Source organism: Phaenicophaeus curvirostris, chromosome 3 (genome assembly GCF_032191515.1).
Source record: "Phaenicophaeus curvirostris isolate KB17595 chromosome 3, BPBGC_Pcur_1.0, whole genome shotgun sequence".
NCBI classification, from domain to species: domain Eukaryota; kingdom Metazoa; phylum Chordata; class Aves; order Cuculiformes; family Cuculidae; genus Phaenicophaeus; species Phaenicophaeus curvirostris.
In genome coordinates, this window is record NC_091394.1 from 58,343,286 (window position 1) to 58,365,509 (window position 22,224).

General features: G+C 36.8%; 1 protein-coding gene across 1 annotated transcript in view; it reads left to right on the plus strand.

The window, feature by feature from the left end:
• Positions 1–22,224, plus strand: part of RP1 (RP1 axonemal microtubule associated) — a 177,062-nt gene that overhangs the window by 98,734 nt on the left and 56,104 nt on the right. Inside the window, exons 31-36 of the mRNA XM_069854130.1 lie at positions 746–915; positions 7,469–7,688; positions 8,618–8,772; positions 10,658–10,871; positions 12,074–12,264; positions 14,596–14,806. Of these exons, the coding sequence (XP_069710231.1) occupies positions 746–915; positions 7,469–7,688; positions 8,618–8,772; positions 10,658–10,871; positions 12,074–12,264; positions 14,596–14,806 (1,161 nt within the window). The remainder of the gene's footprint in view (positions 1–745; positions 916–7,468; positions 7,689–8,617; positions 8,773–10,657; positions 10,872–12,073; positions 12,265–14,595; positions 14,807–22,224) is intronic.

The following is a 22,224-nucleotide window of genomic DNA, read 5'->3' on the forward strand; positions in this document are numbered from 1 at the left end:
CTTCTATAAATAATTAATTGGAATTCATGGGAATAATCACATTCACGCAGTTAAGTAACTTTCTAATCTACACTGTCCATCTAAGACACAGAATTTATTCCACATCTAGAATGGTTGTCTGTAACTTCTTAGTTGCATGTTGTACTTCAAACGTTGTTATGAGTACAGGTCACCCCTGAAAAAGGAATCTCTGAGAGGTCCAGTCTGTGAGCTAAGGTCAGTGCAAATCCTTCTTTGAAATTCCATAGATTTTGGATTCAGCCCTAATGAATGATCTGATCTGACAAATGAGCAGATTGAACATGACAATTAGGTTAGAAAAATTTGAACAAATAGTTTTAAGTTTGATTGTTTAACCAGTTCTGTATTAGCCAGCAGCTCTTACAAGTGAATCACAGACAAATCTTGCAAAATGTTAGTTTTATTTTTCATGTTACACATGGACACTTTAAGAACTGATACACAGTAAATTAATTACTGCAATTAAAAGAATGTTTTGTTATAAAGAATGCAAAACCCTAGCCAAATATTCCTTTCTTTCCATCCTTGGTGTTAATTTCTGCTTGCATATCCACTTCCAATAGTTGTCTTGTATTTATTGTCTTATTTAAGTTAAAATTATATTCAAAAGAAAGAATGTCTGTCTATTTTCATAAAATGCAACGTAAGTTCATAGTAATCTCTGTTGTAATAGCTATGAAAACATCCATTGATACTAAAAATGTGTTGGTTTTGTTTTGTTCAGCACAACAGTGGAGAGTGCAGATTAAAACAGCCAGAGATTCCCCAGAGCCACAAGAGTGTAAAAGGACCCTTGTGATTTATGGTTCAAAGGGCAAAAGCGATGAATTTTTGCTTTCTCCACAAACCCCAGGACATGTGTGCTTTCTACCCAGAGCAACAGATGAATTCATTGTAAGTCATAAACGTACAGTACTACCCAGTTTATAATGACATTCTTCTCTAACCAAAAGGTGTATGTATATATGTGTGTGTGTGTAATGTTAGTTTGGCTGGTACAAATGACATATTTATTTGCAAAGATTGAATGATCAACTTCAGATCTTGGATCATCTTCTGCTGCTAGTCCTGTTCTACTACAGCCAACTGCAGTGTTCTCATTGAATTTTCAGTGCCTTCAATTGTATGTGCCATGGAGAAAAATGGTCCCTTTTGTGTAATTTATTGCATTCATCAGATCATCTTTTATTTTTTTCTAATTCTCTAAAGATTTCTGAGTTGCAGTTTATACAATCAGCAATATACAAGTATTTGAGAATGCAGATGTCAGATTGGATGGTGTTCCCAGAGGACATAATTGGGCTTTTCTTTCCTTTATTCCAGTCTCTGAAAAGCAGTCTCTACTCTCCGCCAAAATAGTTCTGCCTCTCAGGCCAGCAGGCAGAGGATTTTTCTGGATAATCATAAATCACAGGAGAATGCACTCATGCATATCAAAGTGTGATGAACCCTGAAGCAATAGCACATATATGGCCAGTATTAAAATCAACCCTAACACAGTCCTGACTACCTGTAAAACTGACACACATTCTACTGCTTTGAAAGGATTCATCTGAGCCATCTTTTTGATGTTTAAATTCTGTCCCGACTTTCTAGGCTTAGTCACTGCAAATTGTGTTGATTGGTATGAAGTGCACCTTCTAGCCACTGAGATGACAGAAATAGCTTGCAATTGAAGGCAGTTTTATAAAGCTCAGAAATACTTTTCAATGGCTGCAATAAATATTCTGAAAACAATGGCAAAACCACATTTTGTAGAAAATCTTGTCAAAGCTTCATTGTAATGACATGATAGAGGCTGAATTTAATTTAAGTAACAAACTAAAGTAATTTGGGAACTTTGCAACCCCCAGTATCTATACAGGCAGGGACATGAAGGGATTGAGAGCAGCCTTGTTGCGAAGGACTCCGAGGTATCGGTGAGTGAAAAGCTGGACATGAACTAACAATATGTGTTTGCAGCCCAGAAGGCCAAGCATGTCCTGGGCTGCATCAAAAGAAGCATTTCCACCAGTACAAGGGAACTGATTCTGCACCTCTACTCTGTGCCAGGGACACCCCACCTGAAGTACTGCATTCGTCTCTGGAGCCCTCAGAGGGTAACGAAAGGCACGTACTTGGTGGAGTGGGTCCAAAAGAGGGCTGCAAAAATGACCAGAGGGATGGAGCAACTCTCCTATGAAGAAAGACTGAGAGAACTGGGGTTGTTCTGCCTGGAGAAGAGAATGTTCCGGAGCTGCTTATTGCAGCCTTTCAATACTCAAAAGCAGTTCATAAGAATGATGGGGACAAAGCTTTTAGTAGAGTATGTTGAGACAGGACAAGGGGTAATGGTTTTAAACTAAAAGAGGGTAGAATCGGTCAAGCTATAAGGGAGAAATATTTCTCATTGGGGTGGTGAAACACTTGAACAGGTAGCCCAGAGTTAGATGCCCTATCTCTGGAAACATTTGAGGCCTAATTGCAGGGGGTGTTGGACTAGATGACCTTTAAAGATGTCTTCCAACCCAAACCATTCTATGACAAATGGCACTTCTTAAAGACAAGAAAGTAGCTGTTCATCAGAAAACAGATAGGAAATGCACTGAGTCATCAGCATAAACTGAAGATGTCAACAAAGGCAGAATGTATATATGGCAAAACCACACTAGCTGGCTGGATTTTAGCAAGTGTCATTCCACAAAGCAGACCTCTGCTACACCCAGACTTTTGGTACTTTTGCAAATGGCGGGTATTCATTGCTAAGACTGTCTCATTTCAAGGACTGAATATCATGCTAGGAAAAATCAGTGTTATTATGTGTCAGTCGTGCTTGCCCCTCTAGTCTACTATCCTAGGTACCATAGTAGTTAGTATTGGGCTTTCATCCCAATGGCTTTCTGAATACTTGTTCATACTTTGAATTGGCTTTGGGGTAATGCCTATATTTTCCCTTCAGCTATTTGTGTCCTTTTCTTTGTTGCTTTTTATGAAGAAGCTAATACTAATTGAGTATCATTCACTGTGCATGAAATTTTTTTTCTCTCACACTTTGTTTACAGCATTCAACATTTTTTGTGGCATTCTAAGGAAATCAGAGTAGTGAGTCTGATATAAAAGAGCATTTGGGAATTCACAGATATCTCTATGAATACCTTCATACCTTCTATAGGGGTTCAGCTAATAAACACAGCGGTTTTTTTACTCTCCTGTTCTTTGTTCTTATTAAAGTTATTCAGAAGAATGTAAAAGATTTTCTCAAGTTCTGCCACTGTAGCAGCAGGCCGGAGGCAAGAGCATGATATCACAAGGAGGACAAGTTGTGAATTCAGCTTTCAAACATGAAGGAGTAAATGAACTTTTAAACCCTCCTAAGATCTTGGTCCTAGACAAATGTTCTTAGCAATATAGCACATTGAAAAGAACAACGGGTTATGTGCTATAATCAGCTCATGGTGTTTTGAAACGTAAAGCTTAATTTCAATCCCAGAGACACATTTGTCACACACTGAGAACAGGAAAACATGCAAATTCCTGATTTTCCAGGCAGTCTCACAGAAATAAATGCACAGATGTGTGTCATATTCAGAATGATTATTCAATCTAAAATATTCCTAACCAAATCCTATGAAAGGACAGGTGTAGTTTAATTGCGTGTATCAATTGAAAAGAATAAATTGTTAAAAGAGATAAACAACAGCATGCTATCAGGTACAGTTGTTGGGTTTCAGTGTTTTCAGGCATCTGTAGTATAGTTGGCGAGCTGCTTAAATAAGAATAAATTCAATTAAAACACCTTAGTTCTAATAAATAAATTAAGAAATAGTTGAATGTGTCTGTGTTACTGAATCTGCTGGGAATTGTAGCATTGAAGACAGCATGGCAAGAAACCATGTGTTTTCCAATGAACAAAACCATTGAAAAATAACTGGGAAAATGAAAGTAAACTGACTGTGCAGTAGTAGAATTATTTTCCTTGATATTCTGGTGGTGATAGGAATCAGTAGTTGATCTCATATGGAATCAGTTAGTTTGTAAAGTATATATATCTTTCTCCCATCATCAGTGCTTCTTTGTTGCTTACAGAGTAAACTTGTTAAAGCATACTTTCGGAGAGTCTTAGTTTATTGTGCACATCCTATGATGTGGATGTGATTCCAGAGAATCATAAAATGCAAAGATACATTGACTGACAGACCTCTAAAACTACTCTCCAAAGCAGTAGCATAGGTAGCATGAAATGAGCAACAGAGCTCTGCAAGTAGGACTGTTGTAAATATACAACAAATATAGAATGAATTTTGTGTTAAGGAATATAAGCATGACAAAAAATTTTACATTACATAACACCAAACTCCATGCGTTTTCCTCTGTATAAGATGATGTTCCAAATCACAAGTAGCAGAATTTCTGGAGTTCCTAACAGAAAGCTGGTCACCTGAATTTTAGGATGCTTTGACCACACTCTGTTAACTAGAATAATTTATCTGCTTTTTTTTTCTTTATCAGAGAAGTGATAAAAAATTTGTATATAAACCCAAACAATACATTTTAGAAAGCTTTAATTACTTAGGTATGATATTTTCGGAGAAGTCCTATGTGAGTCAAAATGGAAAAGATTTAAAATACTATGAAATTCTCAAATCATCTTCATCAGTTACCTGTCTCTGAGAGCTTCAAGCCCCCAGTGGCTTTACCAGAGCACCCTCTTGATTATGAGCTATGCTCCTTCAATCATGTAATGGAAAAAATGTTGTGTTATTCAGTATATTGCAAGTCACATACAACTCAGCTTAGATTTCAAGTACTAAATATTACATGAAACTGTTCAGTAGAAATAATTGTGGAAAAAATAACTAGGAAATTACAGTGATGAATAGAAAAACATAGTAAAGTGAGTCTTACAACCATTCTGCAAACTTAAAACCAGGATATTCACTGAATATATACTTTGTGATGGATTATTTGTCTGTCTCTGCTTTGAAGGTCATGTTACATCAATTAATAGGCAGTGATAGAGGGAAAAAACAATTATAGGATCAAAGATAAGATGTCCTATTCTAAAGAGAACCTGCTTGTACTAAGTTGCTCAGAAAAGGATTACAAGAATGATGTAATGGCAATGTTCTCTTACAATGATGGAGCTGGACAGAAAGGCTAGTAATGGCCATAACCGTGGGAGGGAAAACAAACCCATGAAAAGGAGGGAAATATCTAATAAACTCAATTGAAAATTGATGTTGTTTAACTCCATGGATCATAGACAGTATGATTAATAGTGCTTGCTGGTTCAAAGGAATTAATGGAATTAATTGAAATTGAGATTCTGGAAACAAAAGGCAAAACAGTATTCTGAAATTATTTTCCTATATATCTCATCTGTGCATTTCCTACAAGGATTATCACACACGACATCCATCTACAAGACAGAAAGTCTTCATGGAGTAATTTTACAAGCAGTAGTTTATTTCTGAAAGAGAAACAGCAGTGATTTTTTTGTGTGGAGGAACTGTAGTTTCGATGGGTGAAGAATCTGTGCAATCTACTTTGAATGAACCAAGTAATTCCTGTTAAATTTAATAAGAGATTAATGCATATTTTAGGAGAATTTAACCACAGTCCACCATTGCTAATGATATCCTTTGCAGCATGCACAGCATAAATGAAAAACCCTTGACATTAACTTCTGCCCATATATTTTCCATATCACGGCACAATGGTGGAGACCAAGTCAGGAATTTGTGAGGATGTGGTAAATCCAAGAGGCATAACCCCCCATCATGTGTGCATTGTAGTCTGGGGTAGCCTGAAGTTCCATAGGCATGATGGTATGCAGACAGGGAGGGCAGGCTGGCTAAACTTAGAAAGAGGACAAGTCTGGTGTCCTCTTCTCCAGTGTAAAGTTACTGCTGCATGGCTGTTATACAGACAGTGGGAAGGATTTCTTTCCTGATCCTTAAAGAGCAATGCCTTGAATCTTGAAATTTTGTAGGAGTGGCATGACAACCACTCTCACCACTTACCTTAAAAGATTCAGATTGAAAGGAGTCTTTTACGTCATCAAGTGCAATCCCTTCATACATTCTTTTGTAAGTTCTACATCATAAACAGCTCTACACCTGCAAACTTATTTTGGCAGATTTTTTATTTTCAGTTTTCTCTTATTCTTTGTACTCTGATCTTTTACCATCTTACCTACTTAACAGTTATTAATGAGGATGACCAACAGTCTTTCAAAATGGCAAAACCACACTTTTAAATGGTTCTTCCCAGGTAAGAATATGAATAAGGTAGCTGATACTTCCCTGCATTTATGTGTCCAGTGTGCAAAGGCACATGAACTAGATTTAGGCAAGCTAAATCAGCAATGGAGGGCTGTCAGGTGCAGAGCTCTGTAGAGAAGCAGAATATATTAAACTATTACTCTGTCATAGGAGCCAGTCTGCTGGTGAAGCTGCTGGTCCTAGAGCATGATTGTGTAAGACCAATTTCAGTCTCTTACTGTGATGCTACCAGGTGTGGAAAGGATTTATTTCCTAGTAACAGTCACCAAAGCTTATGTTGTGACTGACCTGGGAGAAAAAAAGAGTGATATGAGGGAAGAACAAGGCCACTGGCAGCATTTTCTGTTTTTATCATTCTTAAAAGTGATTGTTAACTTTTGAAAATCTTGTTCATTCGAAAATCACTTCCTGCCCTTTCTTCCTTGCAGTTGCCCAGTGAAAGGCGGCAGCACTCCATTTCCTGGCATTCAGAAGACTTATTGTGCAGTGGTTAATGTTATGCAAATCATTAGTGTTTGGTGCAGTTTGATCGTATCTGTTCCCACAGCCCTGCATTGGATGGCTTAACCAGAAATCACATCAGCAACCTGATATTGAATTTCCCTTATGTAGTATGAGAACAGGACTGTGATGTACTACAGAGTTATTTCTATGAAATCCATTATTTACTTTTATGCAGAAGTATTCCTTCTCTTTTCCAAATAATTGATTATAAAGTAATGACATGTTCTAAATCCAATCATGTTGCAAATGACAATTTCATTAAAACTTTCTAGTCTCAGGGTAGTTATCATTGACTTTAATACCTCACTTGACTGCTTGTAACAGACTCTTTAATTTTAAGTTAATGCTCCCCTTATCTAGTAGGGTCAAAGCTCTAAATTTTATATTTTTTCTAAGGAGCTCAAATGTGCAGATGTTTCTAATTGTAGCCTTGACCCACCCTAATTGTAGAGTATTATGCTTAAAATACTAGTAAGGGAAAGGAAGAGAATAAGGAAGACAATCTCACCCATGATCATACCATGAAAAAGGAGAAGGGTTGATTCCCTCATCACACTTATCCCAGCCTCTGATTCAGCTTTTCCCATTGGTTAAAGTTTAGGAATTCCATGCTATTTAGGAATATCTCTGTAAGTGAACCAGCCCTGACAGCATGCTCTTCTCTGTGACATTTGTTGCAGGTTGAGACTGGAGATCTGGGAGATGTGTACAAGATTCGGGTCAGCTGTGATGATGTGCCAGACTTTGAGGGTTGGCATTTGAAGTCTTTTCACTTACAAGAGCTACATACAAAACAAGAACTGAACTTTGACTGTAAGTGCTGGTTATCTCTTGAAAGAGAAGACAAGGAGCTGGTGAAAGAATTCCCTGCAGTCAATAAGGACCTGAATACTTTACCAGGTAGAAAGAGTGAACAGATATAAACAATGCAAACAAACCTCACAAAAACAAATCAATACCACAGATATAATGCAGCGGTTTGTCTGAATTCGATGTCTTCAGTGGCTCTATTGCAACTGCCTTCATATATTCACTGCAAAAATGGTGACCATTTAAGAAATGTTAATTTTCCAGTCAAGTCACGTATTGGGTTTCACAGTTGCTAAATCTTCTGTATGATTCTAAGTGGGTAAAGTTGAACAACATAATTATACTTTTTAAAGATAAAGCACATGTTCAAAGCCATGGAAATTATTTGAAGTAAGCTTACTATTGAATTACTTATCTTCTAGTAGCTTTAGTTACTAGCACAATTATCAGAAATAATCCTCATTGTACAAAAAATTTTTTATTTGTTTGGGATATTTTTCCTATGGACTGCTTTTTGACATGCTGACTGTTTCAAAATATATTCAGAGATGTACTTGGAATGTGAAGACCTACAGAAGTACCACATTTGTTCAGAAAAGTTGGCAGTTTCACACGAGTTAAAAATAATTAGACGTGACTACTTTTCTAAACTAAAGTTCCAGAAGTTCTGGTCCCTAAGTACTTCAAATCTATTCATGACCTTAAAAGAAACTATAGCATTACATTAGTTAAATGTTAACTCATGTTAAATGTAGCTCTAAGCTGCATAAGTCTAAATTGTGCAAGTCCAATTTCCTTCAGATTTCTAAAGAAATGAATGGAAAATCTTCATTGAACTTAGCATGAAGAGATCAGATTCATAAAGTGTAACCTACTTCAATCCCTGTGTAGTGGATTTTTTTGGTAGCTGCAGAAATAAAAACAAGCAGTGGTCTTACTAAATGTGTTGCTGTTTTCTTTCAGATATGCCTTGTACTCAATCAAGTTAATTTAAATTTCTTTTTTTCCTTTTTGTACAGTCTATAAGTATGTTGTCTCTGTACATATTGGTGACTGCTGGGGAGCAGAAACTTTTGCAAATGTTTATATCACTCTCTATGGAAAAAGAGGGGATACAGGTGTGAGGAAACTTCATACATCTTTAGCAAAAGGAAGAAAATTTCAAAGGAATAAGGTAAAAGTACAAAAAGTACCTCTGTCTTGCATGTGCAGAGGTTATTACTGCATGAAGTGTCACTGAGTGCCTGCTCAGAATACACCTTGCAAAAATTTGGAAACAGTATTGAACTTCCAGATATTCACAGTAGACCAATGTGAGTGTTATTCCCTTCTTGTATAAGAACAACGCCACATGACATTAGAGGCTGGACATGAACACACAGAAAGCTGTTTACTGGCGAGGACATCTGTGATCACGCTATTTACTTCTTCCATTTCAAATATAGGATAGCACTGGTATCAAAGAATTAAAAATTAGTGATTCATAGTAAGTTACAGAAATTGCTATGAGACTTTTGCAGTCAGTGATATTTCTGTAACCACAATCCCACAGGAAACATTAGCTCAGTGCTAGTCAGTAAGTTTAAACAAGAGGCAAGAATTCCACTTAGAGAAGAGAATGCACACAATAGCAGTGTTTCTAGATGAACAATAACTATAAAACCCTTCTTTTGCATTTTAGGCTTTCCTGTAAGAGGTTCACTCATTGAACACTGAAGTCTGAAAAAGCTCACTACCAAGATGTACATTGTCAAGGGAGTCTTAGGTTTCTGTGAAATTATTTCATTACACAATTACCACAGCACTTGATAGGGTAGAAGTGGAATAAGTAACAAACTGAGTGAACTTGTGAATTCATTTCTGTGTCCATATCAGGGCTATGCCTATATACAGAAGATAGCACTCTACAAGAATTATTTTAACTTACCTTTACGCACAGATTTATTTCCTAAAATGTCAATTTAAAAAAAATGATTTCTGCCTACAATCTGGCTGTTGAGTCCTGATTATTGCTAGAAAAAGAATAATTATTTTTATCATATGAAATACTTCTAGTATATGTACCAGAAAATCAACTTCTCCAATATTTTTATTTTAAAAATGGCAGGGACAGCACATAAGGCTTTAGCAAGTATATCTGGCTTAGTAACTTCCTACTATTGAATTAATGTTTTATTGAGATGATGGTGTTAATTATAATAATAGGCATTGCTGTTTAAACTCCAGTTGTCCATAACTTTGTTGACCTTTATGCATTACCACCAGGTCCATCTGACCCTAGGCCAGGCCATATACAGCACACCTGGCTTTCTTACAAAATGAGCAAGAATTTAGTGGCGCATGTAATGTCTTTCTTCTCATTTCATATTTTTCTTTATCTTGTTGTTTTTGTTGTCCCTAATTTCATCCACAAATGCCTGTGCTTACTGTTGTTTTTTTCTCTTACTCTGCATTCTCCATTCTGCTTCCCTTCATGTCTCTTAACTTTTGGTCAAATTGTTCTCAATCTTCATCTTAACTTCCTCCCTCCTATTGCTTACTCTTCTCTCAATTTACTGTTTCCACAATTATTTTCATCTGTAACAAATACAAAAAGACAGGCCTTTCTGACTGTTGAGAACAACTTTAAAGCTGTCTTGGAGTGAACACACTCTTCTTAGTTTTCTAGTGTTCCTTTAGGACTGTTATTATATGTTTGTATGATAAATTTTAGAAACTAGAAGTAACCTGAAAGACAGAAATTCGATTAGAAATCTTGACATAACTATTTGACTATCAGGAGACTGAGGTATATGCATTTTGTTGTAATATAAAATGATCTATATTGTTCAAAGATCAAATGAAGTTACAAGGCATCATTAAATATGAATGTGGGATTCAACATCAGGTATAAGCAGTGTGTGCTTTACTAGATTTAGAGAGGAGATGTTAAATTAAATAATACAAAAAATACAGGTGCAAATTTTAAATCCTCAAGTGAATCCAGGGCACATTAATCCTTAAGTTAAAGCATATTTTGTTTCAAACTCTGCTTTATTAAGCATTTCCTTTTTTTGCAGGTGGATTCATTTTTGGTGGAAGCTGTTTCTTTGAGTCATTTGCAAAAAGTGGTCATAGGCCATGATGGAGAAGGCTATGGGGCTGGGATGTACCTCAAGATGGTAACAGTCAAGGAATCACAAGATTCAGACAAAGAATGGGTCTTCCCATGGTGGAACTGGCTTGATACTCATCTGGGGATATGTGAAACTCTTTGTGAGATTGTGACAGTTGGTAAGCTCCTCTGCAAAACTGGCTTGCCTGTTTATATAAATGTATTTTAAATTTGGCTACAGCTCTTTCAGATCTCTGTAGAATCTTTCTTTTATTGAAAATGTGATTCTTCAGCTTTATCTTACTATTATAGCAAATTCACATCTGGTAAGGTCCAAGTTAACAAAATTCCATCCTGTTCATGTGTTGTGTATGTAACAATTGCCTTCTGAATTAAATTTAGCACATTGTGATGGAACACTTAAAGCTGTTTGAAATGTGAGCCTCGTGGGGATAAATAGCTTAAGTTTTATGCACTGCTTTCAGGTAGCTCAGGATCTCATTTGAAATCCAAAGGAAAGTTACTTCAATGAAATAAGCCTAGTCTTTACTTGTGGTGTTATTCCACAGAACAAAGCAATTGTCGTATGCAGTTTCTGCTTATTTCTATGATTCTGTGATTCTGTGATTTCAAGTCTACTATGCCAAAAGTTGTGCAAGTCTAAATCTGGATCTATGTGGAAAAAGAACATTTAACAGCAGGACCTTCAGTCATTTAGAACCAGTAGGAAATGATTCCTTCCTTCAATCCTGTGAAAACAATGCCATGTCAAGTAGGTGAGCTACAAAAGTTTGCCCAAGTGGAGTAAGACAGCTTAAAAACATAAGATGCCCATGACAGATATACAAGCATTCAGTTGTGTGGCTTTTTCTGAGCTTAGAAAGTACATTTTACTGAGCTATTTCTTTCTATTAAAACATTTTAATTTCCTATAGAATGGTTAAAACAGGATGAAAATGAAGGATAATAGCAGTTAATGAAAAAAGAGAAGGAGGTACTAATATTGATCTTCTGAGGATCTGGCAAGTATTTTTGTGTGTTAACAGTAGGCTTACCTGTCATTCTCATACTATTACTGCACATGTTATATTGCTAGCTAAGATCTAGTTACAAGTGGATTTCATTGTTATTATTCATTTTGTTTAGGTGTCTTCTTGATACAGATGGCTGGTGCTTCTAAATGATAAAGTGGTTTTAGTTACATTGATTGCTTTTTCAAGAACAATTAATTAGGCCTCTAAAGGGTGACAAAATGTTCTCTTAGTAATTACTTCTAAACATGACAAGGAAAATATGTTGGCATCAAGAAACCACCTCTGAAACTAAAGTTTAAACATGACATGCTGTCATCTTTCCTCTTTCTCTTTTATCGTTCTTTAAGGCAGAAGATTGATTTCTAGTCCTAAACTCCCTGAAATCAACAAGAAGTCATCGGGTCTCTGGATAATGGACATCACTGGATCAGACTTCAGCAATGAAGAGGATCCAATATGCCTTTCTTTTATCTTCTACGGTGACCTGAGTCACAAAAAGTTGACACTTCAAGTTACTGGAAAAGCTGTTCAGATCAAAGTAATTCACCCTTTCTCTATAGGAAAAAAAGTCTAAGAATCATGTAGCTGATAATTCATGTATTTCTGAGATAAATTCTTTCTTTAAACTAAACTACCAAATTGATTTTTAAGTCCTCTGTGTAGTTTGGCACAGGTCATGATCTTTTTCTTTGTAGGTAGCAACATTGTCACTTGAACAATGGTTTTTGAATGAGCAGATTATCCCAAAGTCTCATACTGAGAATGCTTAAGTGAGCAAATTGGTCCCTTGGTGCATATTGCAGTACACATCACACTGATTTGTAGATTTTGTTGATCTCACAAAAGTGAGTAATTTGTAAACATGCATGGGATACTGCAGAACATTAGGGGCTGCTGACAGAGATGGAAAAATCATAAATTAGATCAAACTTACAGAAAGTTCATTTTTCTCTTTCATGTAATTTATTTATCGCTGCCACCACGTTTTTATGGGCTAACTGCCTTTTCTTGCATGATTTCTCCTTGGTTTTGCCTGCCATTATCACTTCCTTTATCTTCTTGATCAGCATCTTTTTACTTTTCTCCTTTACTCAGTTCTTGTGCCCTTCCATTGTTTGTCTTCACTTCATCCTATTATCCATTAACTAAAATACTAACAAGAGTCTGAGGTCCTCTTTTGTTGAATTGTAGCCTGCTCTCACTCCCTTCCTGAAATTATAATTCTTTCCCAGTGCCAAATCCATGTGACTCTTACACTTTTCTGTTTTTGCTCTCCACAAATGACCAGTTCAGTAGAATTTGGAACTGACCTGAAGGTAAACACCGCAGACATCTCCTCTGGCTCAGGAGATCCCTGAGCTGGAAGTGCTGGAAACTAGAACAATAGTCAAGGAAAGTGTGACTATTCTTCCTGTTCTTGTCCAGCTTGTTTCCTTCTTCTGTTTTCCTATGTAAGTTTTGAGGAAACGGTTGATCCCTGTGAGAAAACTGGAAGTTCTAACCTTGATTGGTTCTTTAGCCTTCATTTTAACCTTAATCAATTCACCCTGCAGCTGCAGAAACAAATACAAGGCAGAACTTAGGGAGAAGGAGCAGGGAGTGGGCAGACAGGGAAGTGGAAACTTCACAAATCAGGTTTGCATCAGAGAGATATGTCCATGAAGCCACATCCTGAAAGATATTTCTTCAGGATTGACTGCTGGAGCAGTTGAAGAAGGCAGTGACAGAAACTTGGGGGGGGGAGGAGGTGGGGTGGGAAGAAAAGGTGAGAAGAGAGCCCTGGCAAGAAGCACGAAGAGGGTATGAAAATATGTTACTTTTCATTTTGGGGTTCATCAGAAAGCAGCCTTGGAGTTGTGAATGAAGAAACTGCTCCCTGGTTCTTCTTCCTGCTGCTCAGGTAAATTGGATTTAAGGACTGAGCTAAAGGAATAATTGGCTGTTTTTTGATGAAAGAGGATCCAAGCAGACTAGCCTATGCCATAAACATGATCCAAAATGAGGAATACATGGAAGATTTTCCTAATTTGTTTTCCAAGAACCACTGGTGAATATGAAGAAATAGTATGAAACTGGAAGTGCCCTGTTAGAGGAAAGGCTGAAGTCAAGTCACATGCACATCTACTAGCTGGGCAGTATTTGAAATGGAAGAGCAGGGGGAAGAACATGGGAAGTAGAGACCAGGAAAAGATGATAACTTCCATTTTCTCCCTTCTTATTCCCTTACAAGGAAAAAATATTGGTTTAAAACAATTACAGTTATCTAAGGCCTCCTCTGCTTTAACTTACTTAAGCAATGGTATGTCACAGAGCTGCTGTACTATCCCCAGTAGAATCAGAAGACTTTTTTCAAGCTTCAGTGCAAGAGGAGTAAGATTTTTAATAGACAGCTTCTATATGAAAATATGGTATAGGGTGAAGGTGGAGGATCTCTTTGATATTTCCTCAATATCTGATTAGTTCTTCTTCAAATTTGTAGTTAATTGCACCAATTTTATATTACAAGTTGTAAGAAATATTTCTAATGGTGTTGAAAATTTTTAGAATTGACTAAAACTTCAGTGCCTGCAAATAGTCTGCTGAATCAGTGTAATCTATGTGAACGCTGTGTCTTGTTCTGCGTACAAATTTCAGCAGAGACTGGCATCACTTATTCCCTGATATGAAGCCTTAAGCATTCCATCTCCTCATTCACATTAGTAATTCCATTCTGCATTGATTAGAAAGGGGGAAAATAGTAGCAGTTATAAATCTGCCCCAAATTCTTTAACCACTAGGCTTTGTTCAACTGCTGCATACAGCTGTTAACTATGTTTGATTTGGTACAATTAGAATGAGATCCATTCATCCTCTCTTTTTCGTCAAACAGGATGAACTGGCAGATATTGGCTCAGTGTACAAAGTTCAGGTAACGGGCCCACATAGCGAGCTAAACCAGCCATGGCACTTAGATTTACTGCATATGAAGCACACAGGCACAAAAGAAGAGATGTATTTAGCTTTTGACTGCTGGTTCAAACCTAACGAAGACAAATGTGTGGAACTGCCAGCTCTCTATGCAGATCAGGAGCCTTTGCCTGGTAAGCTAAGTCCTTTTTACTTACTGGTGTCAGGGTCTGTGTCACTGGAATACCAGTATATCTCTTTTGGGTCTAAAATACTGTGTGAAGATTTCCACAAGAATTTAATATTCAGGAATATGATGGTTTTTCACATGCATTTATCACAAGAAGAAAGCTGAGAAAAAAGAAGTAATTGGTATCAGGATTATGACAGATGCTACAACTGCTGACACTAACATAGGATTTGGCTTCTTTCGTGTTAGATGATGCTCCAGTTTTAGATCTTGATTATTTATTGTCCCTTCAAATAAATGCTATGGCAGCTAGAGATATGTACAAACTATCATCTACTGTGTGATATTAACCTGAATCTTCCTATTCACAGAGATATGTATGTGACCTAGAAACACAATAAATTTTTTAAGAATTAAAGAATTGCAAAGGCCTCCTTGTAGCACATGAATTGTACGATGCCAGAGAGGTAATAAAGTGATTTCTTTCACACCCTTTTCCCCCTCCTCTCCCCACCCCCCCCTCCGGAATACAAAGAGGAACAACCAGTTGCAGACAAGTAACTTGGCTACTAGCTGTTTAAGAACAGGCTTTTCATTTATCCAGCTCATTAGAATAATGAGGATTGATGGGGATTGTAAAGATCACATACTGAAGCTTTTAGTGACAGTTAAGAGGTTTATTGCTAGAGGCTATTGTACAAAGTATGTTCTGCTTAAACAGAAACCAACAGAAAAAGATGGAAGCAGCCCCAAAAAATAAAGGGATAAAGTATTCCACATGAACTTTAACACATGTTCTCTAAGGAGGTTTTCCTAAATATGCCATCCTATTTAGAGTTAAGACTTCAATGAATAAAACACTGTGGAACTTTAAATCTCTGGTTTTGCATGATTTTTGCATGATTTTAAACAATTAGTATTGCATTCATTTACTGAAAAAAATTTATCATTTTAGAATTTTGGTCCATTGAGTTCAAGTTAACATTGGACGTTGGATGTAATATATGCAGTATGTGCAATGCTGAGTGTAGCAAATCTAGTGCTTTTTAAAAGCCTCTATTTCCCCTCTATTTTCAGTTTAGTTATGAACGGTTGGTGAAAATTGTAAGTGTTGGTAATTATTTTCAGAATTCAAAATTTTTATGTTTAACTACATAGAAAAAGTCCATAAATTCAAACAAAAAAAAAAGTCTAGAATGCACTCCTCAAAGCCTCTGTTGGAGGCTAAATGGAGATACTGTCAGGGAGCATTATCTCAAATTGTAAAGTAACTGATTTGTGAGGTATAGGAGAAAATTAAGGGTTATTTTTTTTAAATTTCTAGGAAAAAGATGTGTATATACTTTCCCACAGATGGTTTGCACCCAGTATCCTGGGAGGTCTCTTGCAAACTATTGTGTGGAGTCCAGTGATCTACAACTGGAAGTGCTAATATCAGTTTTATTCTTTGTAGCCCCAATACTAATTCAGCCTAAGATATTTGCCAGCTTCTTTCTTGTATTCCCGTCTGACTATTAGAGAAAACAAACAAACAAAAAAAGTATATGTCCTCATTATTTCATTGAAAGAGACATCCATTTATGGAGATGTCTTTAATTAATGTCTTGATAGAATAATTTCAGATTAAGGAAAAAGAACAATTTTGAATGATACTGATCATTGCTATCCCCAGAAAAAACAAGCAACAGGTACATAACTTTGTAAGAAGCAAAGTAAATGCTAAAACCTAAGCATTCAAATAAAATTAACCTATATCAGTAATATCAATTACCTGGTTGTAATGAAGGCCATACTAATACCTCTGTTCAGATTTAGTGATGCAAAAATACATATCTATGCTAATACTGAATCTTCAGGGAAATTGCAATTCCTTTGTTAAAAGTAGCAGACACTCAAATTATTTTTTCTGCATCTACAAACACAATTGTTCCATGTTTTTTCATCTCTTACTAATTTCTAATGTATCTTCTGTCCATGTCTCCTGAATACCCTACCTCATCTGGTTTTGCCTGAGGATCATTTTTCATGCCCAGTAAATGCCATCACATTTATTAGCTATCATTGAATATATACTTAATAATTAAAAACGAATGAACAAAAATAAGCAGGATTTTAATGTGAATCTCTGAAATTGCTTTTTCTTCAATCTGTAGAAATAGTTCTTAAAAGTGAGTGCACAAGCCCAGGTTATAGGTAATTCCCCAGATACAATTACATTTAAAAAAAAGGTCAAATGATTCTGTTGAATAATTTCATTAGGCTCTGTGGGATTATCTCAGAGCTGAATTTGTCTTCTGAATACTAGTTACTATCACAGAAGCTGATAATTTTTTTTAATTTATTTTCTTTAATCTGTCCTGGTGTTTGTAAATACAGAATTTTAGTCTATCTCTATCATGGATCAATATTTTTTACCACGTGCATTTTTGGACTTCAGATTAAATGAACATTCAAAAAATATCCCTGCCTACTCCACTCATCTTTGACCTTAGTTGCTTAGTATTAATTTAAACCAAAACTGATACGTGGGGAATTATGACAATAACCTCTGTGATACTCATTTTCCATATTGCCTTTTTCTATTTTTTTTACTATTTTGTAGCATAATTTTTTGTAGAAAAAAACTTACAAAAATATTCCTGTCACCTATATCCAGCAGCTCTGCAATACAGCACCCTAACCTGCTCCATTTGCATTCTCATCCCTGCCATCTTATATTTCCATGGAGAACATGACAATCTACAGAGTAAAGAAATAAGAGAAAATAACTTAAGAGCTCCCACAGGAGAAGTGGAATTAATCTGATAGTTCTTTTCCTCCCTGAGATCTTTTCTTCCTGTGCCCCCTACTTCAGAAAAATCACCTGCATGGCATGATTTTATTATGAAGGTAACATTGCAACGGTGTAAAAAGTTTTATTAAACCTCTGACCTTCAGAAAGTATGTAATTGTATCATTCAGACTTTACTGTTGAGGGGCTGTTGCAAGTTCTGTGTACAAAAGTTACCAAATTATCACCATAAATGATGTTGAATACATAGAATACAGTAAATTCAACAACAATGAAAGAAAGGCAAATTTAAAGCAACTCTTTCTGTCCTATCTTTAATTCATGTTTTTTCCCCCCTTTTAAATGAGCATTAGGTGATCACTTTTGGTTTCACACTCTTGGTTTAGATCTGAATCAGATCTTTTACAAAGAAGAGATAAAGAATAGCAAGGTTGAACAGAATATCTTGGTTCTATTAGATTTTTTTTGTTGGGGATACGTTGTTCATCTGATAGTCAGAATGGTCCCAACTCCCCCTAAAAACTTTTGCTCCATTTCGCAGCTTTTTTTTTTTGTGTTATACCTTCCTTTGTAGCAGTTACTTTGTCTATTTTAATTTCACTTCTATGGTGGAAGTCCTTTCTCTGATCCAAAACCTTCGAAAATTAATGGGAACTATTTGCTGTGACTACATTATACATCAATAGATTCATCAGACTCAGGTGGAAATAATAACTCAGCAAAAGCATTAGATATGTTTCTAATTTTCAGTATGTAACTCATTTGAATACTGCTTGTGTGATTAAAAATAATCTCATGATTAAGTATATTAATGATCTGGGACAAAAGTAGTAAAGATGATAGTGAGCACTGTGATTTCTAATCTAACCTACATGAGTGATCAGATCAGCAGACAAAACTCTTCCAGTCTTATTCAAACAAGCAACCTTTACACTTCAATGAATGTGCTTATACAAACAAGTTCCTCCTAGAAGCTATGCTAGAGGACATGGAGGACAGGGAGGTGATTAGTGGCAGCCAGCATGGCTTCACGAGGGGCAAGTCTTGCCTGACCAACCTAGCAGCTTTCTATGGTGGGGTAACCACAGTAGTGGACACGGGTAAACCAACAGATGTGATCTATATGGACTTCTGCAAAATCTATGAATGGTCTCTCACAGCATCCTTCTCTCTAAATTGGAGAGATACAGATTTGGTGGGTGGATGGTTCAGTGGGTTAGAAACTGGCTAGCTGGTCGTATTCAGAGAGTACTGGTCAATGGCTTGAAGTCCAGATGGAGATCTGTGAGAAGTGGTGTCTCTCAGGGGTCCGTACCGGGACCAGTGCTGTTTAATATCTTTGTCAATGATACTGACAGAGAGATTGAATGCCCCCTCAGCAAGTTTGCAGACGACACCAAGCTGAGTGGTGCAGTTGCCACAGTGGAAGGATGGGATGTCATCCAGAGGGACCTGGACAAGCTGGAGAAGTGGGCTTGTGAGAACCTCATGATGTTCAATAAGGCCAAGTGCAAGGTCCTAGACGTGGGTCAGGGCAATCCGTGGTTTTAATACAGGATAGGGGATGACGTGATTCAGAGCAGCCCTGTAGAGAAAGTGCTGGTTGATGAGAAGCTTGACATGAGCTGGCAATGTGCACTCGTACTCCAGAAAGCCAACCGTATCCTGGGCTGCATCAAAAGAAGCGTGGCCAGCAGTACTTGTGAGACCTCACCTGGAATATTCTGTCCAGTTCTGGAATCCTCAACATAAGAAGGATATGGAACTGTTGGAAAGGGTCCAGAGGAGGGCTACAATGATGATCAGATAGCTGGAGCACCTCCCATGTGATGACAGACTGAGAGAGTTGGGGTTCTTCAGCCTGGAGAATAGGGGGCTCTGATCCAGTACCTGATGGGGGCCTACAAGAAAGCAGGGGAGGGACTGTTTACAAAGGTGTGTAATGATAGGACTAGGGGCAATGGGTGTAAAATGGAGAGGGGCAGATTTAGACTAAACATAAGGAAGAATTTCTTCACCATGAGAGTGGTGAGGCACAGGCACGGCTTGCCCAGGGAAGCCGTGTCTGCCCCATCCCTGGAGATGTTTAAGGCAAGGTTGGAATGGGCTCTATGATTCTATACAGGCAGGGCAGTACTCTAGATGAATCACATAGAGTCAGTCTTCCCTTCATATCCTAACTCATCTAAAAGAAAAAATGCCATTGGCTAAATGCCAAAGAGTCACCTGGAGAGCTCATATAGTTTTCTGGATCTCCAGCAGGAGCAAGTAGGTGTAGCTACGCTGACTTTTATGCAGCTATGTTGTCTTTCACCTGGCAGCGCACATTTAAGTTCCTTGAAGAAAGAGATGACATACGTTAGGGCCTCAGTCTCAAAAACCTCTCAATTTACTTCTTATCATCAAACATAAACAATGCAGTGAATTACAAGCACTTTCCTAGCTCTTTGCTTAAAATGATTTAAAAAACCCAAAACCCGAGGGGAAGTCCCTCAAGTAAAGTAAATAGTGCTGCAATGAAATAGTCACTTTTCAGAAAACAGATTTTCTCAGACATCATCCCTATGTAATAAAAGATGAAGAGAAAAAAAGACATTTCAGAAGCTTAGGTACAACTAGCACAATTTTAGCAATTTTGACAAATGCAATCATTATTTAATGAATCCTTTCAGATTTTTATTTTTCTATCAGTATGCAAACTCACCATTTACAACCCTTGTTCCACTTATGTGAACTTTTTATTTATGACATGTAAAGAAATAGCTATATAAGATGTTACAATATCTGAATTCAGGCCTTTTGATTACAACACTCAATATGAATAGCACCAACTTGTGAAAAGAGCTGTAAGAGAAACTTAAAAATAAATATCCTCAGAACACTTTTTTCCCTTCCTGTTTTCCTATCACCTATGCTTTAAAATAAACTACAGCCTTAACTTCTGCGTTCTAACAATCATTCTCAAATCTACCAGAAATTTCTCATAATTATATCTTTTTAAATGATGCACAGTTTGGTTGAATTGGACCATTTCTGTCTTGGAATAAAATTGATTCAAGAAGCAAACTGTACTGAAAATATCAGATGCTTCCAGTATATATACTTAGATATTTGTGTATCCTGTTATGTTTTTTAGACTGAAATATGCATTTCAGACTTCAGTAATGTGTATTTAAGTGTCCCTTAGCTTGTGTTGTCAATTGAGAGACTGAAAGTGCTTCTTAACTTCTCCTTGGTTTCATATCTGTCTAAAGAACCATTTACCTTCTTTGTGCACATGCATTTCCTGGGAAAGCAGACTTACAGCCAGCCAGTCCCAATCAGGAACAAGCAGCAGAGTGAGGCTGGAAGGCTTTCTCCATCATCTAACTGTTACACAGACTAGATGTTGTCCATATCTGCTTTACTGTGTCGGTGATGAGTCTTTTGGGAGTTGGGGCTGAATAGTTTGGAGCAGTCAAAGGCAGCTCCATACTTGTAAATGTTGGATTTTAAGGGTGTTCATCCATTTAAAAGAAGAAACAATCTTGAAGCTTGTGACAAAAAAGTTTAAGAGATAATATATGTATTTTTAGTACATGTACATTGTTTATGATACACATCCTAAACGTGGCTTTGCATTTTACAGTGGATAAAAATGTTTTCTTCATTCTTAAAAATATTAGAAAGGAGTGTTTTACAGACCTGTGTTGCTGTAGGATAACAGGTGTTTTTTTTCTTAGGCTGAGGCGATGATGCTTGTATCTGGAAACAGAGGAACATTCAGACTATCTAAGTTTAGACTCCTAACTTCTAGAGTCTACCCCTAGAATATATGGGAACCGATCATAGGTGTTTTCTACAGCACCTGCCTTTCCCTGCAGACAGCATAAGGATCATATTCCTAATATAGCCACAGAAGCTGTACTCCTAAAGTGACAGCCCCAGCATTATACAAATGAGCACAGATTTATTATTGCAATCTGAGTAAAAGCAGACTTGCAACATTAAGACAAAAAAACCCCAACCCAAAATAGACCCTTTTTTCCTGGCTCCTTCTTGTTAAAATAATGCAAATAACCATAAATATTGAGATTGTGACCTTCTTCTGTTTCAGTGTTTCCTTGTTCCTTGTTTCCATTATAAACTCAGGGGCTAAAATAGGTCATTTAAGAATGAAAATAGGATTTTTTGATGAAGTGGTTTAGAGTTAGTGCTACTTGGTCTTGCCTGCAGATAGAGGCAAGGAATCAGAAGTTCCGCATGGAAGCCATAGGTTTCTCTTCTAATCTCCATACTATGGCCGCAGCTGAGAAAAGCAGGAATGCTTTTCCTTGAACTCCAATTTCACTTAGCTGATCTGTATTTGTGGTTTATTTTACAGTACCTGGGAGGTTCTTTGGAGACTGATACAAAATGTGAGGGAGATTTTCTATTTATGTATTAAAGCTGATGTTGAAAGTATTTTTAGGCATTATTTCTCTTCAACATTAATGTGTTTTAACTGAAGAACATTGTGATAGTATTATGGTCTGACTATAGAGAAAGCTTTATAGTCCTGACATATCCATTCATTGGGAGATAATTACGTGAGTTTAAAGCTTAAGACAATAAGGTCCCAGTATTCTTCTAAGCCACTTTATGTGTGTAAG